This window comes from Nerophis lumbriciformis, linkage group LG23 (assembly GCF_033978685.3).
Source record: "Nerophis lumbriciformis linkage group LG23, RoL_Nlum_v2.1, whole genome shotgun sequence".
NCBI lineage: Eukaryota > Metazoa > Chordata > Actinopteri > Syngnathiformes > Syngnathidae > Nerophis > Nerophis lumbriciformis.
The window spans coordinates 1,931,645-1,950,945 of NC_084570.2; the positions used below are offsets into that span (position 1 = coordinate 1,931,645).

Genomic DNA, 19,301 nt, shown 5'->3' on the forward strand with positions numbered 1-19,301 from the left:
CCGGATTGTTCTAGGCGCAAAGATGAAAAGCCAGCATCTGTGATGGTATGGGGGTGTATTAGTGCCCAAGACATGGGTAACTTACACATCTGTGAAGGCGCCATTAATGCTGAAAGGTACATACAAGTTTTGGAGCAACATATGTTGCCATCCAAGCAACGTTACCATGGACGCCCCTGCTTATTTCAGCAAGACAATGCCGAGCCACGTGTTACATCAACGTGGCTTCATAGTAAAAGAGTGCAGGTACTAGACTGGCCTGCCTGTAGTCCAGACCTGTCTCCCATTGAAAATGTGTGGCGCATTATGAAGCCTAAAATACCACAACAGAGACCCCCGGACTGTTGAACAACTTAAGCTGTACATCAAGCAAGAATGGGAAAGAATTCCACCTGAGAAGCTTAAAAAATGTGTCTCCTCAGTTCCCAAACGTTTACTGAGTGTTGTTAAAAGGAAAGGCCATGTAACACAGTGGTAAAAATGCCCTTATGCCAACTTTTTTGAAATATTTTGCTGCCATTATTAGTGAAGCGAAGTTAATTGTATTTATATAGCGCTTTTCTCTAGTGACTCAAAGCACTTTTAATAGTGAAACTCAATATCTAAGTTACATTTAAACCAGTGTGGGTGGCACTGGGAGCAGGTGGGTAAAGTGTCTTGCCCAAGGACACAACGGCAGTGACTAGGATGGTGGAAGCGGGGATCGAACCTGGAACCCTCAAGTTGCTGGCACGGCCACTCTACCAACCAAGCTATACTGGTGGGGCTTGATTGATTGAGACTTTTATTAGTAGATTGCACAGTACAGTACATATTCCGTACAATTGACCACTAAATAGTAACACGCCAATTAGTTTTTCAACTTGTTTAAGTCGGGGTCCAAGTATATAATGGGCTGACATATATTAAAATGATTCTGTTCAATTTTAACACTGACTTTTTTTTTACGAGGTGAATAAAAAAATGATATTGTGTGTGTGACTTTTACAGTACAAAGTACTGCACAGGTAATAAAATACAGTATATAGCATTCAGACGATATCGTTTCCATCCAGCAGGGGGCGTTATTACGCGTAGGATCGTCCATACTGTGCAAAGTGCGGTAGAAGAAGAATGTTCGCATAGTTTTTACTTCACATTTTGTAAATATCTGCGATGTCGGACTGACTATAATGTCAAATCTACAATGGAGGACAGACTAGACGAGGGAAACTCTGACTGGATGTCCCGTTTGCCTGAGGAGTACCTCGACGTGTCGCTGTGGAACTTGGCTCTTCCCGGTACTGTAACATTAGCATGTCGACCGGAAGTTGTGTTTTCCTGCCAAATTTTGCCAATTTGTGTTCATACGACTCTTTCAGGGAGTCACGACAGCATGTCTTTCTGTCTGGACGTGTGCTCTCCTGTCTTACAATCCGAGTCGTGGGTCCTTAGAGGGCTGGACAAACTCGCTCCGTGTTGGACTCGGCGCTGTGTGTTCCGCTGGGCCACCACGCAGGTAGGGAGACTCATTACGTCATCGCGCTGCCAGCGGCCATCTTGGTGCGGGCACCGAGATGTAGCTTCAAACGCTGAAAGTAAATCACTTGCTCTTTTCTCTACATATTTGTGTGGATTCTCCAAAGCATTCACACATGTGGTTTTCTACACCAAAATTAATCTATTTATTATTCAACTTCAACTTATTTTTCTTCTTCAGATTTTGGCGCACTCTACATTTCCACATTTTTCACCCAATTCCACCCGTTCCAACTTCAAACTGTTCAGCCTATTCGGGAATCGCGGGCTTTCCCTTGACAAATTCCAAAAATTCATTGATTTCCCAGAATTCCTGGTTTTCCGGGACATTTTTCCCATTCAAAATGAATTGGCCATTTTTCAAACTATCACCATTTTCACATTTTTAACCTACGTCATTTTTAACCTAACACGTCTTCCTATGAGGAAGCAGTGCCTGGGGAGTCTGTGGTGGGCTCTCCTATTTCTGGGGCTGAGGTTGCTGAGGTAGTTAAAAAGCTCCTCGGTGGCAAGGCCCCGGGGGTGGATGAGATCCGCCCGGAGTTCCTTAAGGCTCTGGATGCTGTGGGGCTGTCTTGGTTGACAAGACTCTGCAGCATCGCGTGGACATCGGGGGCGGTACCTCTGGATTGGCAGACCGGGGTGGTGGTTCCTCTCTTTAAGAAGGGGAACCGGAGGGTGTGTTCTAACTATCATGGGATCACACTCCTCAGCCTTCCCGGCAAGGTCTATTCGGGTGTACTGGAGAGGAGGCTACGCCGGATAGTCGAACCTCGGATTCAGGAGGAACAGTGTGGTTTTCGTCCTGGTCGTGGAACTGTGGACCAGCTCTATACTCTCGGCAGGGTCCTTGAGGGTGCATGGGAGTTTGCCCAACCAGTCTACATGTGTTTTGTGGACTTGGAGAAGGCATTCGACCGTGTCCCTCGGGAAGTCCTGTGGGGAGTGCTCAGGGAGTATGGGGTATCGGACTGTCTGATTGTGGCAGTCCGCTACCTGTATGCTCAGTGCCAGAGCTGGGTCCGCATTGCCGGCAGTAAGTCGGACACGTTTCCAGTGAGGGTTGGACTCCGCCAAGGCTGCCCTTTGTCACCGATTCTGTTCATAACTTTTATGGACAGAATTCCTAGGCGCAGTCAAGGCGTTGAGGGGATCTGGTTTGGTGGCTGCAGGATTAGGTCTCTGCTTTTTGCAGATGATGTGGTCCTGATGGCTTCATCTGGCCAGGATCTTCAGCTCTCGCTGGATCGGTTCGCAGCCGAGTGTGAAGCGACTGGGATGAGAATCAGCACCTCCAAGTCCGAGTCCATGGTTCTCGCCCGGAAAAGGGTGGAGTGCCATCTCCGGGTTGGGGAGGAGATCTTGCCCCAAGTGGAGGAGTTCAAGTACCACGGAGTCTTGTTCACGAGTGAGGGAAGAGTGGATCGTGAGATCGACAGGCGGATCGGTGCGGCGTCTTCAGTAATGCGGACGCTGTATCGATCACCCAACCATGCAAATTTTGCATTTCCTTTGGAAATCGAGGTCCCAGAGTCTGGAGGAAGACAGGAGAGGCACAGGATCCACGTTGCCTGAAGTCTAGTGTAAAGTTTCCACCATCAGTGATGGTTTGGGGTGCCATGTCATCTGCTGGTGTCGGTCCACTCTGTTTCCTGAGATCCAGGGTCAACGCAGCCGTCCACCAGCAAGTTTTAGAGCACTTCATGCTTCCTGCTGCTGACCTGCTCTATGGAGATGGAGATTTCAAGTTCCAACAGGACTTGGCGCCTGCACACAGCGCAAAATCTACCCGTGCCTGGTTTACGGACCATGGTATTTCTGTTCTAAATTGGCCCGCCAACTCCCCTGACCTTAGCCCCATAGAAAATCTGTGGGGTATTGTGAAAAGGAAGATGCAGAATGCCAGACCCAAAAACGCAGAAGAGTTGAAGGCCACTATCAGAGCAACCTGGGCTCTCATAACACCTGAGCAGTGCCAGAAACTCATCGACTCCATGCCACGCCGCATTAACGCAGTAATTGAGGCAAAAGGAGCTCCAACCAAGTATTGAGTATTGTACATGCTCATATTTTTCATTTTCATACTTTTCAGTTGGCCAACATTTCTAAAAATCCCTTTTTTGTATTAGCCTTAAGTAATATTCTAATTTTGTGACACACGGAATTTTGGATTTTCATTTGTTGCCACTTCAAATCATCAAAATTAAATGAAATAAACATTTGAATGCATCAGTCTGTGTGCAATGAATAAATATAATGTACAAGTTACACCTTTTGAATGCAATTACTGAAATAAATCAAGTTTTTCAAAATATTCTAATTTACTGGCTTTTACCTGTATGTATGTATGTATGTATGTATGTATGTATGTATATATATATATATATATATATATATATATATATACATCCCCGCGACCCCGAAGGGAATAAGCGGTAGAAAATGGATGGATGGATGGATGGATATATATATATATATATATATATATATATATATATATATATACAAGAAATACTTGCATTTCAGTGTTCATTTATTTACACATATACACAGACATAACACTCATCTACTCATTGTTGAGTTAAGGGTTGAATTGTCCATCCTTGTTCTATTCTCTGTCACTATCTTTCTAACCATGCTGAACATCCTCTCTGATGATGCATTGCTGTGTGGCACGCACAAAAGTGCTTTCATCAAATGCACTAGATGGCAGTATTGTCCTGTTTAAGAGTGTCACAACATTGCTGTTTACGGCAGACGGACTGCTTTACTGTAGACGTTCTTTATATTGTGGGAAAGCGGACTCAGGTCTGTGTGACTATCAGTGGTACTTTAACTTTAACTTAACTTAATAATATAGTGTGCAACTGTATGTATGCAGTAGGTAAGGTATGTGTGTAAAATATATATATATTTTTTTACATGAAACCAGAAAGGTCTTGTAAAGGAGATTCCATTGTAAGCATCATTTTAGTGTGATGATTATCAAGAACGTTATGGGCGTTTAAAACCGGTGAAGATGAACTAATTTATGGTAAACTTTTCCAATACTAAGTTAATAGGCTCAAGATTTTAGCTTTTTGCTAAAAAATTTCATAACCTTCTTAACATTTACCCCATTTTAAAAAGGTTGGTAACTTGGTATCATTGGAATGCTTGCTAAAGAAAAAAACCGAAACAAGTGGTTTTAGAGTTACGGTATGCATGGTGTTCCTGGGATTAAAGGCCTGACCTTTTCTCCTCCAAACATGTTGCTGGGTATTGTGGCCAAACAGCATAATATTTGTTTCATCTGACATCACATGGACAAAGATAAGACCTTCTGGAGGAAAGTTCTGTGGTCCGATGAAACCCTTCAGTAGTTCCTGGGCTTCTGAAAAAGTCAAATGTCGATTTTTCAAAATCACACTTAAATGAGAAAAGTGCAGTTGTACGTTGATGGCCGACTTCCTCCTCCTCCTCTGTGCACTCAGCAAGCTGTGCTCAGTCGCCAGTGTGACCTCGGCATTCGCTTCTTGGACCTGCGGATCGCCAGGAAGCCAAAAGACTGCTGCAACTTATTCTTTGCCCATGGCATCTACACACGGATTACTGTCAAGGTACACACACACACACACGCCACATGTTTGACCAGGGCATTGTGCCATGTGTATCACATGTGTGTGTACCTCATTTCACTTCTGATCTAAAGCAGGGGCGCATTTAGAACCATTAAAGGATGTGGGGGCTACTATCATACAGTCCACACTTTGATTGTATTTAATATATGCATTTAAGATATGCTAAGCTAATAAATAAATTTAAAGAAGAAACCTCAGGTGACACCACAACGTCAAACATTATGCTTTACCATTACAAAACCAGTGAAGTTGGCACGTTGTAGGGGTGTAACGGTACACAAAAATTTAGGTTGGGTACGTACCTCGGTTTAGAGGTCACGGTTCGGTTCATTTTCGGTACAGTAAAAAACAACAAAATATACATTTTTTGGTTATTTATTTACCAAATTTGTAAACAATGGCTTTATCCTTTTAACATTGGGAACACTATAATAATTCTGCCCACGTTAATCAACATTAAACTGCCTCAAGTTGTTGCTCAGATTAAATAATATGACAAAAATGTTCTTCTACATATAAAAAGTGCAACATTAAACAGTTTCAAGTCAACTCATCATGCTTAATTTATTACAGCATTTGGGAAGCTTGTAGTTGATTTATTATGTAAATGTTATATTTTTATCAACATGTGATAGCAGGGACCCTGCCATTCAAAACTCGGCTGCTCCATTACTAATGATCAGAGGTGAGTAGAGTAGCCAGAAATTGTACTCAAGTAAGAGTACTGTTACTTTAGAGATTTATTACTCAAGTAAAAGTAAGGAGTAGTCACCCAAATATTTACTTGAGTAAAAGTAAAAAGTATGTTGTGAAAAAACTACTCAAGTACTGAGTAACTGATGAGTAACATACACACACATATCATATATATATATATATATATATACATATATATATATATATATATATATATACACACACACATTTATATATATATATATATATACAGTATATAATTTATATTTATTTATTTTGCCGTTTTTGTTTACATGTTAATAGTGTTTTAATGAATATACATGCATGTTTAACACATATAGATTCCTTTCTTTCATGAAGACAAGAATATAAGTTGGTGTATTACCTGATTCTGATGACTTACATTGATTGGAATCAGACAGTAGTGCTGATAGTGTCCACGTTTTCAAATGGAGGAGAAAAAAGTTCCTCCTTTCTGTCTAATACCACATGAAAGTGGTTGATTTTTGGCATCTTATTTGTCCAGCTTCCATATTCGTTTTTATACACTTTACAAGAAATACATTGGCGGCAAACTCCGTAGCTTGCTAGCTTGTTTGCGCTGGCTTTCGGAGACTCTTGTTTTGAAAGCGCAGGCGCGATGGAGCGGCACTTTTATTGTGAAGACAGGAACTGTGCAGTCAGTCTTTAGGCTTTTGACGGGATGTACGGTTGAAATAAAAGGGTATTTTTTCCTTCACACTTTTGATTGATTGATTGAAACTTTTATTAGTAGATTGCACAGTACAGTATATATTCCGTACAATTGACCACTAAATGGTAACACCCCAATAAGTTTTTCAACTTGTTTAAGTCAGGTCATGTGACCGCCTGGCTCTGTTTGATTGGTCCAACGTCACCAGTGACTGCATCTGATTGGTGGAACGGAGTGAAAGTCACCAGTGACTGTATTTGTTGAAACGCAGGCACTATGAAGGTCTGTCTGACAGACCAAAACAAACAAAGCGTGCATTAACAGATCGATAAAAAATAGTAGGGAGTAGCGAGCTGAATGTAGATAAAAGTAGCGGAGTAAAAGTAGCGTTTCTTCTCTATAAATATACTCAAGTAAAAGTAAAAGTATGTTGCATTAAAACTACTCTTAGAAGTACAATTTATCCCAAAAGTTACTCAAGTAGATGTAACGGAGTAAATGTAGCGCGTTACTACCCACCTCTGCTAATGATTAATGTAACTATAGCTGAAAACATGGTACAATAGCAATAGGAGAGACTATTCATCCCTGAACACCATGGAGTTCATGTAGGCTTTATGATGCAACTATCAGACACAGAAACTCTTCATTTAACATAATGTCCTTTTTTGCTGCTTCAACACAGCTCAATCAACACAGAAAAAGGTAAAGTGAAATAACAGACAGACAGGGCTTTGCTGTCCGTAACACACCCACACACACGCGCACACACCCACATCGCAAAATGAGCTAACGTTACGCTAATAGCGAATTAGCCTTCACCTCAAGCCAGGACTGCGAGCGAGCTGAGCACCTTTTAGTTCTTATTTCCAAAATTGTGTACACTACTGAATTGGGGTCTTATGGCCGCTTATGTGGACACTTATACTGCCATCTGGTGGTGTCAGAAGAGTATAACATACAATGGAATTTGGAAATAAAAAAAGTGTAATAATAAAAATTAGCATGTCACTACACATGAAGTACACGTTTGTGTACTTATGGATTAAGTACATCATATCAAAAGATGATTTTTAGTTTTTATTCTAATTAGGGTCCAATAAGCCCAAATAGCAAAGATACATTTAAAAAAAAGCATGTAAACAAACAGCTTTGGCCTTAAGAGGATAACTTAGAATTTAATGGCAGCAACACATTGCGAAAAAGTTGTCACAGGGGCATTTTTACCACTGTGTTACATGGCCTTTCCTTTTAACAACACTCAGTAAATGTTTGGGAACTGAGGAGACACATTTTTGAAGCTTTTCAGGTGGAATTCTTTCCCATTCTTGCTTGATGTACAGTTTAAGTTGTTCAACAGTCCAGGGTCTCCATTGTGGTATTTTAGGCTTCGTAATGCGCCACATTCAGGCTACATTCAGGCCAGTCTAGTACCCACACTCTTTTACTATGAAGCTACCCTGTTGTATCATGTTGCTTGGCATTGTCTTGCTGAAATAAGCAGGGGCGTCCATGGTAACGTTGCTTAGATGGCAACATATGTTGCTCCAAAACCTGTATGTACATTTCAGCATTAATGGTGCCTTCACAGATGTGTAAGTTACCCATACCTTGGGCACTAATACACCCCCATACCATCACACATGCTGGCTTTTCAACTTTGTGCCTAAAACAACATGGTACTTTTCCTCTTTGTTCCAAAATGTGGACTCGTCAGACCACAGAACACTATTCCACTTTGCATCAGTCCATCTTAAAAGAGCTCGGGCCCAGGGAAGCCGGCAGCGTTTCTGGGTGTTGTTGATATACGACTTTCGCTTTGCATAGTAGAGTTTTAACTTGCACTTACAGATGTAGCGACAAACTGTAGTTACTGACAGTGGTTTCTGAAGTGTTCCTGAGCCCATGTGGTGATATCCTTTACACGCTGATGTCGGTTTTTGATGCAGTACCGCCTGAGGGATCTTAGGTCATGGCCATTCAATGGCTAGTTGGTTTTCAGCCTTGCTGCTTACGTGCAGTGATTTCTCCAGATTCTCTGAACCCTTTGATGATATTACGGACCGTAGATGGTGAAATCCCTAAATGAAATGTTGTTCTTAAACTGTTCGACAACTTGCTGACGCATTTGTTTACAAAGTGGTGACCCTCGCCCCATCCTTGTTTGTGAATGACTGAGCGTTTCATGGAAGCTGCTTTTATACCCAATCATGGCACCCACCTGTTCCCAATTAGCCTGTTCACCTGTGGGATTTTCCATATACCGTATTTTCCGCACTATTAGCCGCACCTAAAAACCACAAATTTACTCAAAAGCTGACAGTGCGGCTTATAACCCGGTGCGCTTTATATATGGATTAATATTAAGATTCATTTTCATAAAGTTTAGGTCTCGCAACTACGGTAAACAGCCGCCATCTTTTTTCCCCGTAGAAGAGGAAGTGCTTCTTCTTCTACGGTAAGCAACCGCCAAGGTAAGCACCCGCCCCCATAGAAGAAGAAGCGCGCGGGTATTACGTTTCATTTCCTTTGTGTGTTTACATCTGTAAAGACCACAAAATGGCTCCTACTAAGCGACACACTGTGGTTCTAGCTTGCCATGCTAATGGCCAGAAACTTCCACCCATGGTGATATTCAAAAGGAAGACCTTGCCAAAAGAGAACTTTCCAGCCGGCGTCATCATAAAAGCTAACTCGAAGGGATGGATGGATGAAGAAAAGATGAGCGAGTGGTTAAGGGAAGTTTACGCGAAGAGGCCGGGTGGCTTTTTTCACGCAGCTCCGTCCATGTTGATATACGACTCCATGCGCGCCCACATCACAGATGGTGTCAAAAAACAAGTGAAGCACACAAATACAACACTCGCCGTCATTCCGGGTGGATTAACCAAAGAACTCCAACCGCTCGATATTGGTGTCAACAGGGCATTTAAAGCATGACTGCGAACGGCGTGGGAACAATGGATGACCGAAGGCGAACACACATTCACTAAGACAGGGAGACAGCGCCGGACGACATACGCCAACATCTGCCAGTGGATCGTAAATGCCTGGGCGGATATTTCGGTCTCAACTGTGGTCCGAGCTTTCCGGAAGGCAGGATTCACGGAACTGCTGGAAAAACAACAGTGACACTGACTCTGATGACTTCGACGAGACGGAGCCGGCCATTTTGGATCCCGTATTCGCCCAACTTTTTAATTCGGACACCGTAGGAGAAGAATTCGAGGGATTTATGAATGAAGAATAACTTCAGAAAGTGAGTGTTATGTTTATTTTGTGTGTTGTGACATTAACGTTCGAGCAACATTAAGTTATTGCTATTGCTCTGCACTATTTTGAATTTTACTATGTTTGTGATTGCACATTACCGTACATTTTGGGAGTGAACAGAGTTGTTAGAACGCTGGTTTTTAATATATTATTAAAGTTTAACTGACCTATCTGACTGTTTTTTTGACATTCCCTGTAGCGCAGTTAGATGCGGCTTATAACACGGGGCGGCTTATAGGTGGACAAAGTTTTGAAATATGCCGTTCATTGAAGGCGCGGCTTATAACACGGGGCGGCTTATGGTGCGGAAAATACGGTAAGTGTTTGACGAGCATTCCTCAACTTTCTCAGTCTTTTTTGCCACTGGTGCCAGCTTTTTTGAAACATGTTGAGGCATCAAATTCCAAATGAGCTAATATTTGCAAAAAATACCAAAGTTTTCCAGTTCGAACGTTAAATATCTTGCCGTTGCAGTTTATTCAATTGAATATAGGTTGAAAAGTATTTGCAAATCATCGTGTTTTGTTTTTATTTACCATTTACACAACGTGCCAACTTCACTGGTTTTGTAAACAAAGTGGCAGATACTTGCGTCGACATTTTAACCACCCAAAGGCCAGCTTCCACTGCAGTGGAAGTGTGTTTTGCATAACGGGCATTTTTTTTTTTTTACAAATTTTGTATAGACAAATAGCTAAAAAAAAATGTCCACTACAGAGGATGCTGGTTCTCAGAATAAGAATGATAGTGAAGGGTTAGGGTTAGGGTTAGGGTACCCTAACCCTAATCCCGCTGTAATGTGTGCTATGTGTCAGCAGGAGGCCCTGGACGAACTGGCCACCTGGTTGGATGCTCATCCCAGAGAAGTTGTTATCGTTTGCTGCTCCCATTTTAATTTTTTGACCCTCAGTGACCACACAAAGCTTGTAGAGTATTTAATCTCGCTGTTTGGACCCAAGCTCTGCTCCTCACAGGTAATTTGGTAACTTGACTGACTTCTGTACTGTATATATATATATATATATATATATATATATATGGGCCATTCCACCCAATCAGTGCCATTTGCTTGTTGTAACTCTTTAAGTTTTTTTTTTTTTTTACATTTGATAATACACATTTTTAACTACTTAAACTGTGTACTGGGCCAGCTCAGTCAATGCAATTTCATTTTTGTACAAGGTTCTTATGTGGAAGATGACTTTTTTGGGTAACTGGACTGAACGTAACAGGAGTGAGTTTTTACTATGGGATTACATGAAATATTGCTACATTACAGTGATTCAGCATAAATATGTATATTTGAAAAAAAAAAAAAATAACATGATAACAATATTTCGGTAACAGGGCTGTGCTGAGCTTTTAAAATAAATGAGTGAATTTGCATACGGCCAACTTCCTGTGGACCATGTGACTTGTGGAATATTCAACAATATTCAGAGGGTGGTTATGTGGTGGGGTAACAGAATGGAATGAAAACGCAGGAACGTGACTAAAATGTGAATTTTAACACCCCGCCCCAAAATTCTGTATTTAAAGAAAATAAACTTCATAAATAATTGGGATAAGGAGTGTTGCGTCGACCAGCTCTTCCTCCCAGGGAATCTAAGTTACTGGTCAATCCCAAGTTCTTTCGATGACATATATGCTGAGTAAGAAGGACCATCAAGACAGAATTGGAACATTTTCAAGTTTTACTAAAGCTTTAGGAGATCAACTTAACCAATACATTCATATCGGCTACTCGAGTTGATCTGACATTCAAACGGAAGAGCTAACTTCTTGCACACAAAGAAAGCCCCCCCCCCCCTTCCTCCTTGCAACACTGGTAAGGAAGATTTGGGGGTTTAGTTTCACATTCCAAGGGTGAAGACACTAAACAGGCATCTAAATGTCTTCCCTTCACTAAAAAAATACAACACTTCTAAAGAATTAAAATTGTATTTTAAGGTAAGTATAATTTTAAGACTCAGGGACAGGCGACAAATGCAATTGTTCCAGTGTTCAAGATGGTTTAAAGTAATATTATAAATGTATTTAATCCAATTATATCAGTGTAAAATATGTTAGTTACATTTATTGTGCTTTTATACATTTTAATTCCTGACAGATTTGGTGAGACCGCTGATTTATATTTTATTATTATAAAATCCTTTTTATGCAGGACAATCCCACTTTGCGATCCTGAAGAAAATAAACTTCATAAATAATTGGGATAAGGAGTAACACATAAATCAATAAAAAATGCAACACTTCTAAATATTTTAAATTATATTTCAAGGTAAAGTCTTTTTTTTAATTTAATTTTATTGTATTTTTATTTTAATTTTAAAAAATGTATTTATTTATTTTTACATTGAACCATTTCCAATCTTAAATGTTTCTTTTCTTTTTCTTTTTTTCTTTTTTTATTTTTATTGACATCCAGCATCAGACATTCCTATACATTACATCATATTCACATACATCATATATCTGTTGTCTTCCCTAAATGTCAAAATATGTTGTGTTTATATCCCAACCATACCACCCAAACCCCCCCCCCCCCCCAAAAAAGAGAAAGAAACAGCAAAAAAACATAGTCATATCTACAAATACATCAATTAAATAAACAAAAAGAAATAATAATACATTAATAATTGTATTTTTTTCTTTCTTTTTTTTGGTCCTGTAAATGTATATATATATATATATATATATATATATATATATATATATATATATATATATATATATATGTATATATATATATATATATATATATATATATATATATATATATATATATATATATATATATATATATATATATATATATATATGAATGTGTGTGTGTGTATATATATATATATATATGTATCTGTTTATATTTTTTTATTTTATTTCTGATTATTATTATTATTAATGTATTACAGGATAATACATTAATAATATGTGTATATATATTTGTATCTGTTTATATTTTTTTATTTTATTTCTGATTATTATTATTATTAAATGTATTATTAATGTAATATCCTGTAATACATTAATAATAATAATAATCAGAAATAAAATAAAAAATACAAACAGAAACATATATATATACACACACATACATGTATACGGTATATATATATACATACACATATATATACATTTACACATATAGGGAGTAATCCTTTTTTTTTTTTATTTAAGCAGTACAATCACTAATTCGAAAAATTCAAGTCAGGCTTATGGGGCGTGACATAGTTGACCCAGTTTTCCCAGTATGAAGTAAATTTCTCCAATGTATAATTAATAAAGGCAGTTATCTTCTCCATTTTTATATGTTATTATATTCAAGGTAAAGTCTAATTTTAGGACTCAGGGACAGGCAACAAATGCAATTGTTCCAGTGTTCAAGATGGTTTAAAGTAATATTTTAAATGTATTAATCAGTGTAAAATATGTTAGTTACATTTATTGTGCTTTTATACATTTTAATTCCTGACAGATTTGGTGGAACCGCTGAATTATATTTTATAATTATGAAATCCTTTTTATGGCCTTTTTATGCAGGACAATCCCACTTTGCGATCCTGTTGGTCAAGAGGTCAGCAGGTCATTGTTTCCTATGACAACCAGGAGATGGTGCAGGATCACCCTGAACTGTGGACTGGAATACCTTACTGGTATAACATCCTACAAAACATACAAGGAGGTACATCCTCACCCAGTGTTTTCTCAGGTATGCTGACAGCCCTAACCCCGAGAAGGTGGTCGCCTACTTGGAAGCTCAGAAGCGCAAAGGAAGACCAGGTAGTTTGAATCTTTACATCGACAAAACAAACCGTTCATATTACATAACCCTTGACCATAATAACACCACTTACGGTTTGCTCTCCAGCTGGTTTTTACATCAGTGGCCTGAACCTCACCGAACACGCTCCGTACATCTTCTTCCACCCTTTGCAGAGCATGAGAAAGATGACGACCAAGGCCCTGGCGGTGCTGCTCAGCTGGGTAAGGGACCAACGGCCGGGACCTGAGGTGGACCGTGTGAACATCATCTGCTGCGACTTTGTGGATGTAAGTCACTTCTGCGATTGTGTGATTGGCCTGAACTATAAAGGCGGAGTGGACCGAGCCAATAAAAGACTGGCTTGTCAATCCGCATGCTGATGGCGACAAAAACAAAAAGTCCCACTGATATATCTTCAACTATCTTTTTTTCCACTTATGTCTTTTTTGATAATGTATATACTGTTGTGTTTTGCATACCAGGGATATTTTTTTCCCCAAAATGTGTTACTCTAACAAAAAATATAGACCAAAAACTAATGTCTACTACAAGGGACATATCTCAGGAGGATATTGTTTGTAATGTATTTTTTTGCAACGTCCTGCTGAAGTTTAGTCCAGGACAGGAGTAACCAAACTACAGCCTGCCAGCGTCCACAATCTGGCCCAAGAGAGGTCCCAAATAAATGAAAAAAAATATATATATATATATACGGTATATATATATATATTTACAGTATATATAATGTCTGTGTGTGTTTATATTTAAATATATATATATATATATATATATATATATATATACAGTATATATATTAAATATATATATATATACAGGTAAAAGCCAGTAAATTAGAATATTTTGAAAAACTTGATTTATTTCAGTAATTGCATTCAAAAGGTGTAACTTGTACATTATATTTATTCATTGCACACAGACTGATGCATTCAAATGTTTATTTCATTTAATTTTGATGATTTGAAGTGGCAACAAATGAAAATCAAAATTCCGTGTGTCACAAAATTAGAATATTACTTAAGGCTAATACAAAAAAGGGATTTTTAGAAATGTTGGCCAACTGAAAAGTATGAAAATGAAAAATATGAGCATGTACAATACTCAATACTTGGTTGGAGCTCCTTTTGCCTCAATTACTGCGTTAATGCGGCGTGGCATGGAGTCGATGAGTTTCTGGCACTGCTCAGGTGTTATGAGAGCCCAGGTTGCTCTGATAGTGGCCTTCAACTCTTCTGCGTTTTTGGGTCTGGCATTCTGCATCTTCCTTTTCACAATACCCCACAGATTTTCTATGGGGCTAAGGTCAGGGGAGTTGGCGGGCCAATTTAGAACAGAAATACCATGGTCCGTAAACCAGGCACGGGTAGATTTTGCGCTGTGTGCAGGCGCCAAGTCCTGTTGGAACTTGAAATCTCCATCTCCATAGAGCAGGTCAGCAGCAGGAAGCATGAAGTGCTCTAAAACTTGCTGGTAGACGGCTGCGTTGACCCTGGATCTCAGGAAACAGAGTGGACCGACACCAGCAGATGACATGGCACCCCAAACCATCACCCAACCATGCAAATTTTGCATTTCCTTTGGAAATCGAGGTCCCAGAGTCTGGAGGAAGACAGGAGAGGCACAGGATCCACGTTGCCTGAAGTCTAGTGTAAAGTTTCCACCATCAGTGATGGTTTGGGGTGCCATGTCATCTGCTGGTGTCGGTCCACTCTGTTTCCTGAGATCCAGGGTCAACGCAGCCGTCTACCAGCAAGTTTTAGAGAACTTCATGCTTCCTGCTGCTGACCTGCTCTATGGAGATGGAGATTTCAAGTTCCAACAGGACTTGGCGCCTGCACACAGCGCAAAATCTACCCGTGCCTGGTTTACGGACCATGGTATTTCTGTTCTAAATTGGCCCGCCAACTCCCCTGACCTTAGCCCCATAGAAAATCTGTGGGGTATTGTGAAAAGGAAGATGCAGAATGCCAGACCCAAAATCGCAGAAGAGTTGAAGGCCACTATCAGAGCAACCTGGGCTCTCATAACACCTGAGCAGTGCCAGAAACTCATCGACTCCATGCCACGCCGCATTAACGCAGTAATTGAGGCAAAAGGAGCTCCAACCAAGTATTGAGTATTGTACATGCTCATATTTTTCATTTTCATACTTTTCAGTTGGCCAACATTTCTAAAAATCCCTTTTTTGTATTAGCCTTAAGTAATATTCTAATTTTGTGACACACGGAATTTTGGATTTTCATTTGTTGCCACTTCAAATCATCAAAATTAAATGAAATAAACATTTGAATGCATCAGTCTGTGTGCAATGAATAAATATAATGTACAAGTTACACCTTTTGAATGCAATTACTGAAATAAATCAAGTTTTTCAAAATATTCTAATTTACTGGCTTTTACCTGTATACACACTAAATATGTCTTCTCGCCACTCAGGCAGATCATAATGTTGATGCCAATATTTGTTGTACAGATTTACTCTACAAAATACAAAGTGTGGGATACAGCTTGTATGGCCTTATTTGTATTTGACTTTATTAAATGTTTAAATATATATTCAATGTCTGATCTAGGACATTTAAACACAGTCCACTGATACTAATAGGGATTGGGCTCTTACAACTCATGATTTGATTAGATTCAGATTCTTGGGGCGACAACTTGATTCAGAATCAACTCGACACAATTTTTGATTCAAACCAATCTCTCAATATATTATTTGGGATAAAAATGATTAAACATTTTAAAAACAACTTATGCTTTTGAGAATTATTGATAGGTTGTTTGGCAACACTAAATTGTCCCTAGTGTGTGAATGTTGTCTGTCTGTGTTGGCCCTGCGATGAGGTGATGACTTGTCCAGGGTGTACCCCGCCTTCCGCCCGATTGCAGCTGAGATAAGCTCCAGCACCCCCTTTAACCTTGAAAGGGACAAGCGGTAGAAAAATGGATGGATGGATGTATAGATTTACAATCAAAATAATGATTCTCAAGTTAAGTTGATTTTCAAGGCAAAAAATGATTTTCAAGGTAAAAAATATTTAAGGCAAAAAAAATGATTTTCAAGATAAAAGTTTATTTTCAAGGTAAACAATGATTTTCAAGGTAAAAGTTTATTTTCAAGGTAAAAAATGATTTTCAAGGTAAAATGATTTTCAAGGTAAAAAATTATTTAAGGTAAAAAATTATTTAAGGCAAAAAATTATTTTCAAGGTAAAAGTGGATTTTCTAGGTAAAAAATGATCACCTGGTGGTGAGTTGGCTGCGATGGTGGGGGAGGATGCCGGACAGACCTGGCAGGCCCAAACGCATTGTGAGGGTTTGCTGGGAACGCCTGGCAGAGTCTCCTGTCAGAGAGAGTTTCAATTCCCACCTCCGGAAGAACTTTGAACATGTCACGAGGGAGGCGCTGGACATTGAGTCCGAGTGGACGATGTTCCGTACCTCTGTTGTCGAGGCGGCCGATTGGAGCTGTGGCCGCAAGGTAGTTGGTGCCTGTCGTGGCGGTAATCCTAGAACCCGTTGGTGGACGCCGGTGGTGAGGGATGCCGTCAGGCTGAAGAAGGAGTCCTATCGGGTTCTTTTGGCTCATGGGACTCCTGAGGCAGCGGACAGGTACCGACAGGCCAAGCGGTGTGCGGCTTCAGCGGTCGCGGAGGCAAAAACTCGGACATGGGAGGAGTTCGGGGAGGCCATGGAAAAAGACTTCCGGACGGCTTCGAAGCAATTCTGGACCACCATCCGCCGCCTCAGGAAGGGGAAGCAGTGCAGTGTCAACACCGTGTATGGTGGGGATGGTGCTCTGCTAACCTCGACTGCGGATGTTGTGGATCGGTGGAGGGAATACTTCGAAGACCTCCTCAATCCTACCAGCACGTCTTCCTATGAGGAAGCAGGGCCTGGGGAATCTGTGGTGGGCTCTCCTATTTCTGGGGCTGAGGTTGCCGAGGTTGTTAAAAAGCTCCTCGGTGGCAAGGCCCTGGGGGTGGATGAGATCCGCCCGGAGTTCCTTAAGGCTCTGGATGTTGTGGGGCTGTCTTGGTTGACAAGACTCTGCAACATCGCGTGGACATCGGGGGCGGTACCTCTGGATTGGCAGACCGGGGTGGTGGTTCCTCTTTTTAAGAAGGGGAACCGGAGGGTGTTCCAACTATCGTGGGATCACACTCCTCAGCCTTCCCGGTAAGGTCTATTCAGGTGTACTGGAGAGGAGGCTACGCCGGATAGTCGAACCTCGGATTCAGGAGGAACAGTGTGGTTTTCGTCCTGGTCGTGGAACTGTGGACCAGCTCTATACTCTCGGCAGGGTCCTTGAGGGTGCATGGGAGTTTGCCCAACCAGTCCACATGTGCTTTGTGGACTTGGAGAAGGCATTCGACCGTGTACCCCGGGAAGTCCTGTGGGGAGTGCTCAGAGAGTATGGGGTAACGGACTGTCTTATTGTGGCAGTTCGCTCCCTGTATAATCAGTGCCAGAGCTTGGTCCGCATTGCCGGCAGTAAGTCGGACACGTTTCCAGTGAGGGTTGGACTCCGCCAAGGCTGCCCTTTGTCACCCATTCTGTTCATAACCTTTATGGACAGAATTTCTAGACGCAGTCAGGGCGTTGAGGGGATCTGGTTTGGTGGCTGCAGGATTAGGTCTCTGCTATTTGCAGATGATGTGGTCCTGATGGCTTCCTCTGGCCAAGATCTTCAGCTCTCGCTGGATCGGTTCGCAGCCGAGTGTGAAGCGACTTGGATGGGAATCAGCACCTCCAAGTCCGAGTCCATGGTTCTCTCCCGGAAAAGGGTGAAGTGCCATCTCCGGGTTGGGGAGGAGATCTTGCCCCAAGTGGAGGAGTTCAAGTACCTCGGAGTCTTGTTCACGAGTGGGGGAAGAGTGGATCGTGAGATCGACAGGCGGATCGGTGCGGCATCTTCAGTAATGCGGACGCTGTATCGATCCGTTGTGGTGAAGAAGGAGCTGAGCCGGAAGGCAAAGCTCTCGATTTACCGGTCGATCTACGTTCCCATCCTCACCTATGGTCATGAGCTTTGGGTCATGACCGAAAGGACAAGATCACGGGTACAAGCGGCCGAAATGAGTTTCCTCCGCCGAGTGGCGGGGCTCTCCCTTAGAGATAGGGTGAGAAGCTCTGTCATTCGGGGGGAGCTCAAAGTAAAGCCGCTGCTCCTCCACATGGAGAGGAGCCAGATGAGGTGGTTCGGGCATCTGGTCAGGATGCCACCCGAACGCCTCCCTAGGAAGGTGTTTCGGGCACGTCCGACCGGTAGGAGGCCACGGGGAAGACCCAGGACACGCTGGGAAGACTATGTCTCCCGGCTGGCCTGGGAACGCCTCGGGATCCCCCGGGAGGAGCTGGACGAAGTGGCTGGGGAGAGGGAAGTCTGGGCTTCCCTGCTTAGGCTGCTGCCCCCGCGACCCGACCTCGGATAAGCGGAAGAAGATGGATGGATGGAAAATGATTTTCAAAGCAAAAAATTATTTTCAAGGTAAAAGTTGATTTTCAAGGTAAAAAATTATTTTTAAGGTATAAAATGATTTTCGAGGTAAAACATTTTCGAAGTAAAAGTTTATTTTCAAGGTAAAAGTTGATTTTCAAAGTAAAAAGTGATTTTCAAGGTAAAAGTTGATTTTCAAGGTAAAAAATGATTTTCAAGGTAAAAAATATTTAAGGCAAAAAATGATTTCAAGGTAAAAGTTTATTTTCAAGG

At 41.1% G+C, this 19,301-nt stretch overlaps 1 protein-coding gene across 1 annotated transcript; it reads left to right on the forward strand.

Moving 5' to 3' along the window:
* Positions 1 to 1,108: 1,108 nt before the first annotated feature.
* LOC133622613 (PI-PLC X domain-containing protein 1-like) lies at positions 1,109 to 14,263 on the forward strand. Its single transcript, XM_061985443.2, has 7 exons — positions 1,109 to 1,280; positions 1,362 to 1,498; positions 4,992 to 5,117; positions 10,620 to 10,775; positions 13,345 to 13,457; positions 13,514 to 13,584; positions 13,673 to 14,263. Exons 1-7 carry the CDS (start codon positions 1,187 to 1,189, stop codon positions 13,945 to 13,947), a joined length of 972 nt encoding a protein of 323 aa, XP_061841427.1. The 5' UTR covers positions 1,109 to 1,186; the 3' UTR covers positions 13,948 to 14,263.
* Positions 14,264 to 19,301: the final 5,038 nt, after the last annotated feature.

Coding starts and splice junctions, on each gene's coding strand:
- LOC133622613 (XM_061985443.2), top strand. CDS start 1,187: ATGGAGGACAGACTAGACGAGGGAAACTCTGACTGGATGTCCCGTTTG. Junction 1,281..1,361: donor GTGGAACTTGGCTCTTCCCG/GTACTGTAACAT, acceptor CGACTCTTTCAG/GGAGTCACGACAGCATGTCT. Junction 1,499..4,991: donor TCCGCTGGGCCACCACGCAG/GTAGGGAGACTC, acceptor CTGTGCACTCAG/CAAGCTGTGCTCAGTCGCCA.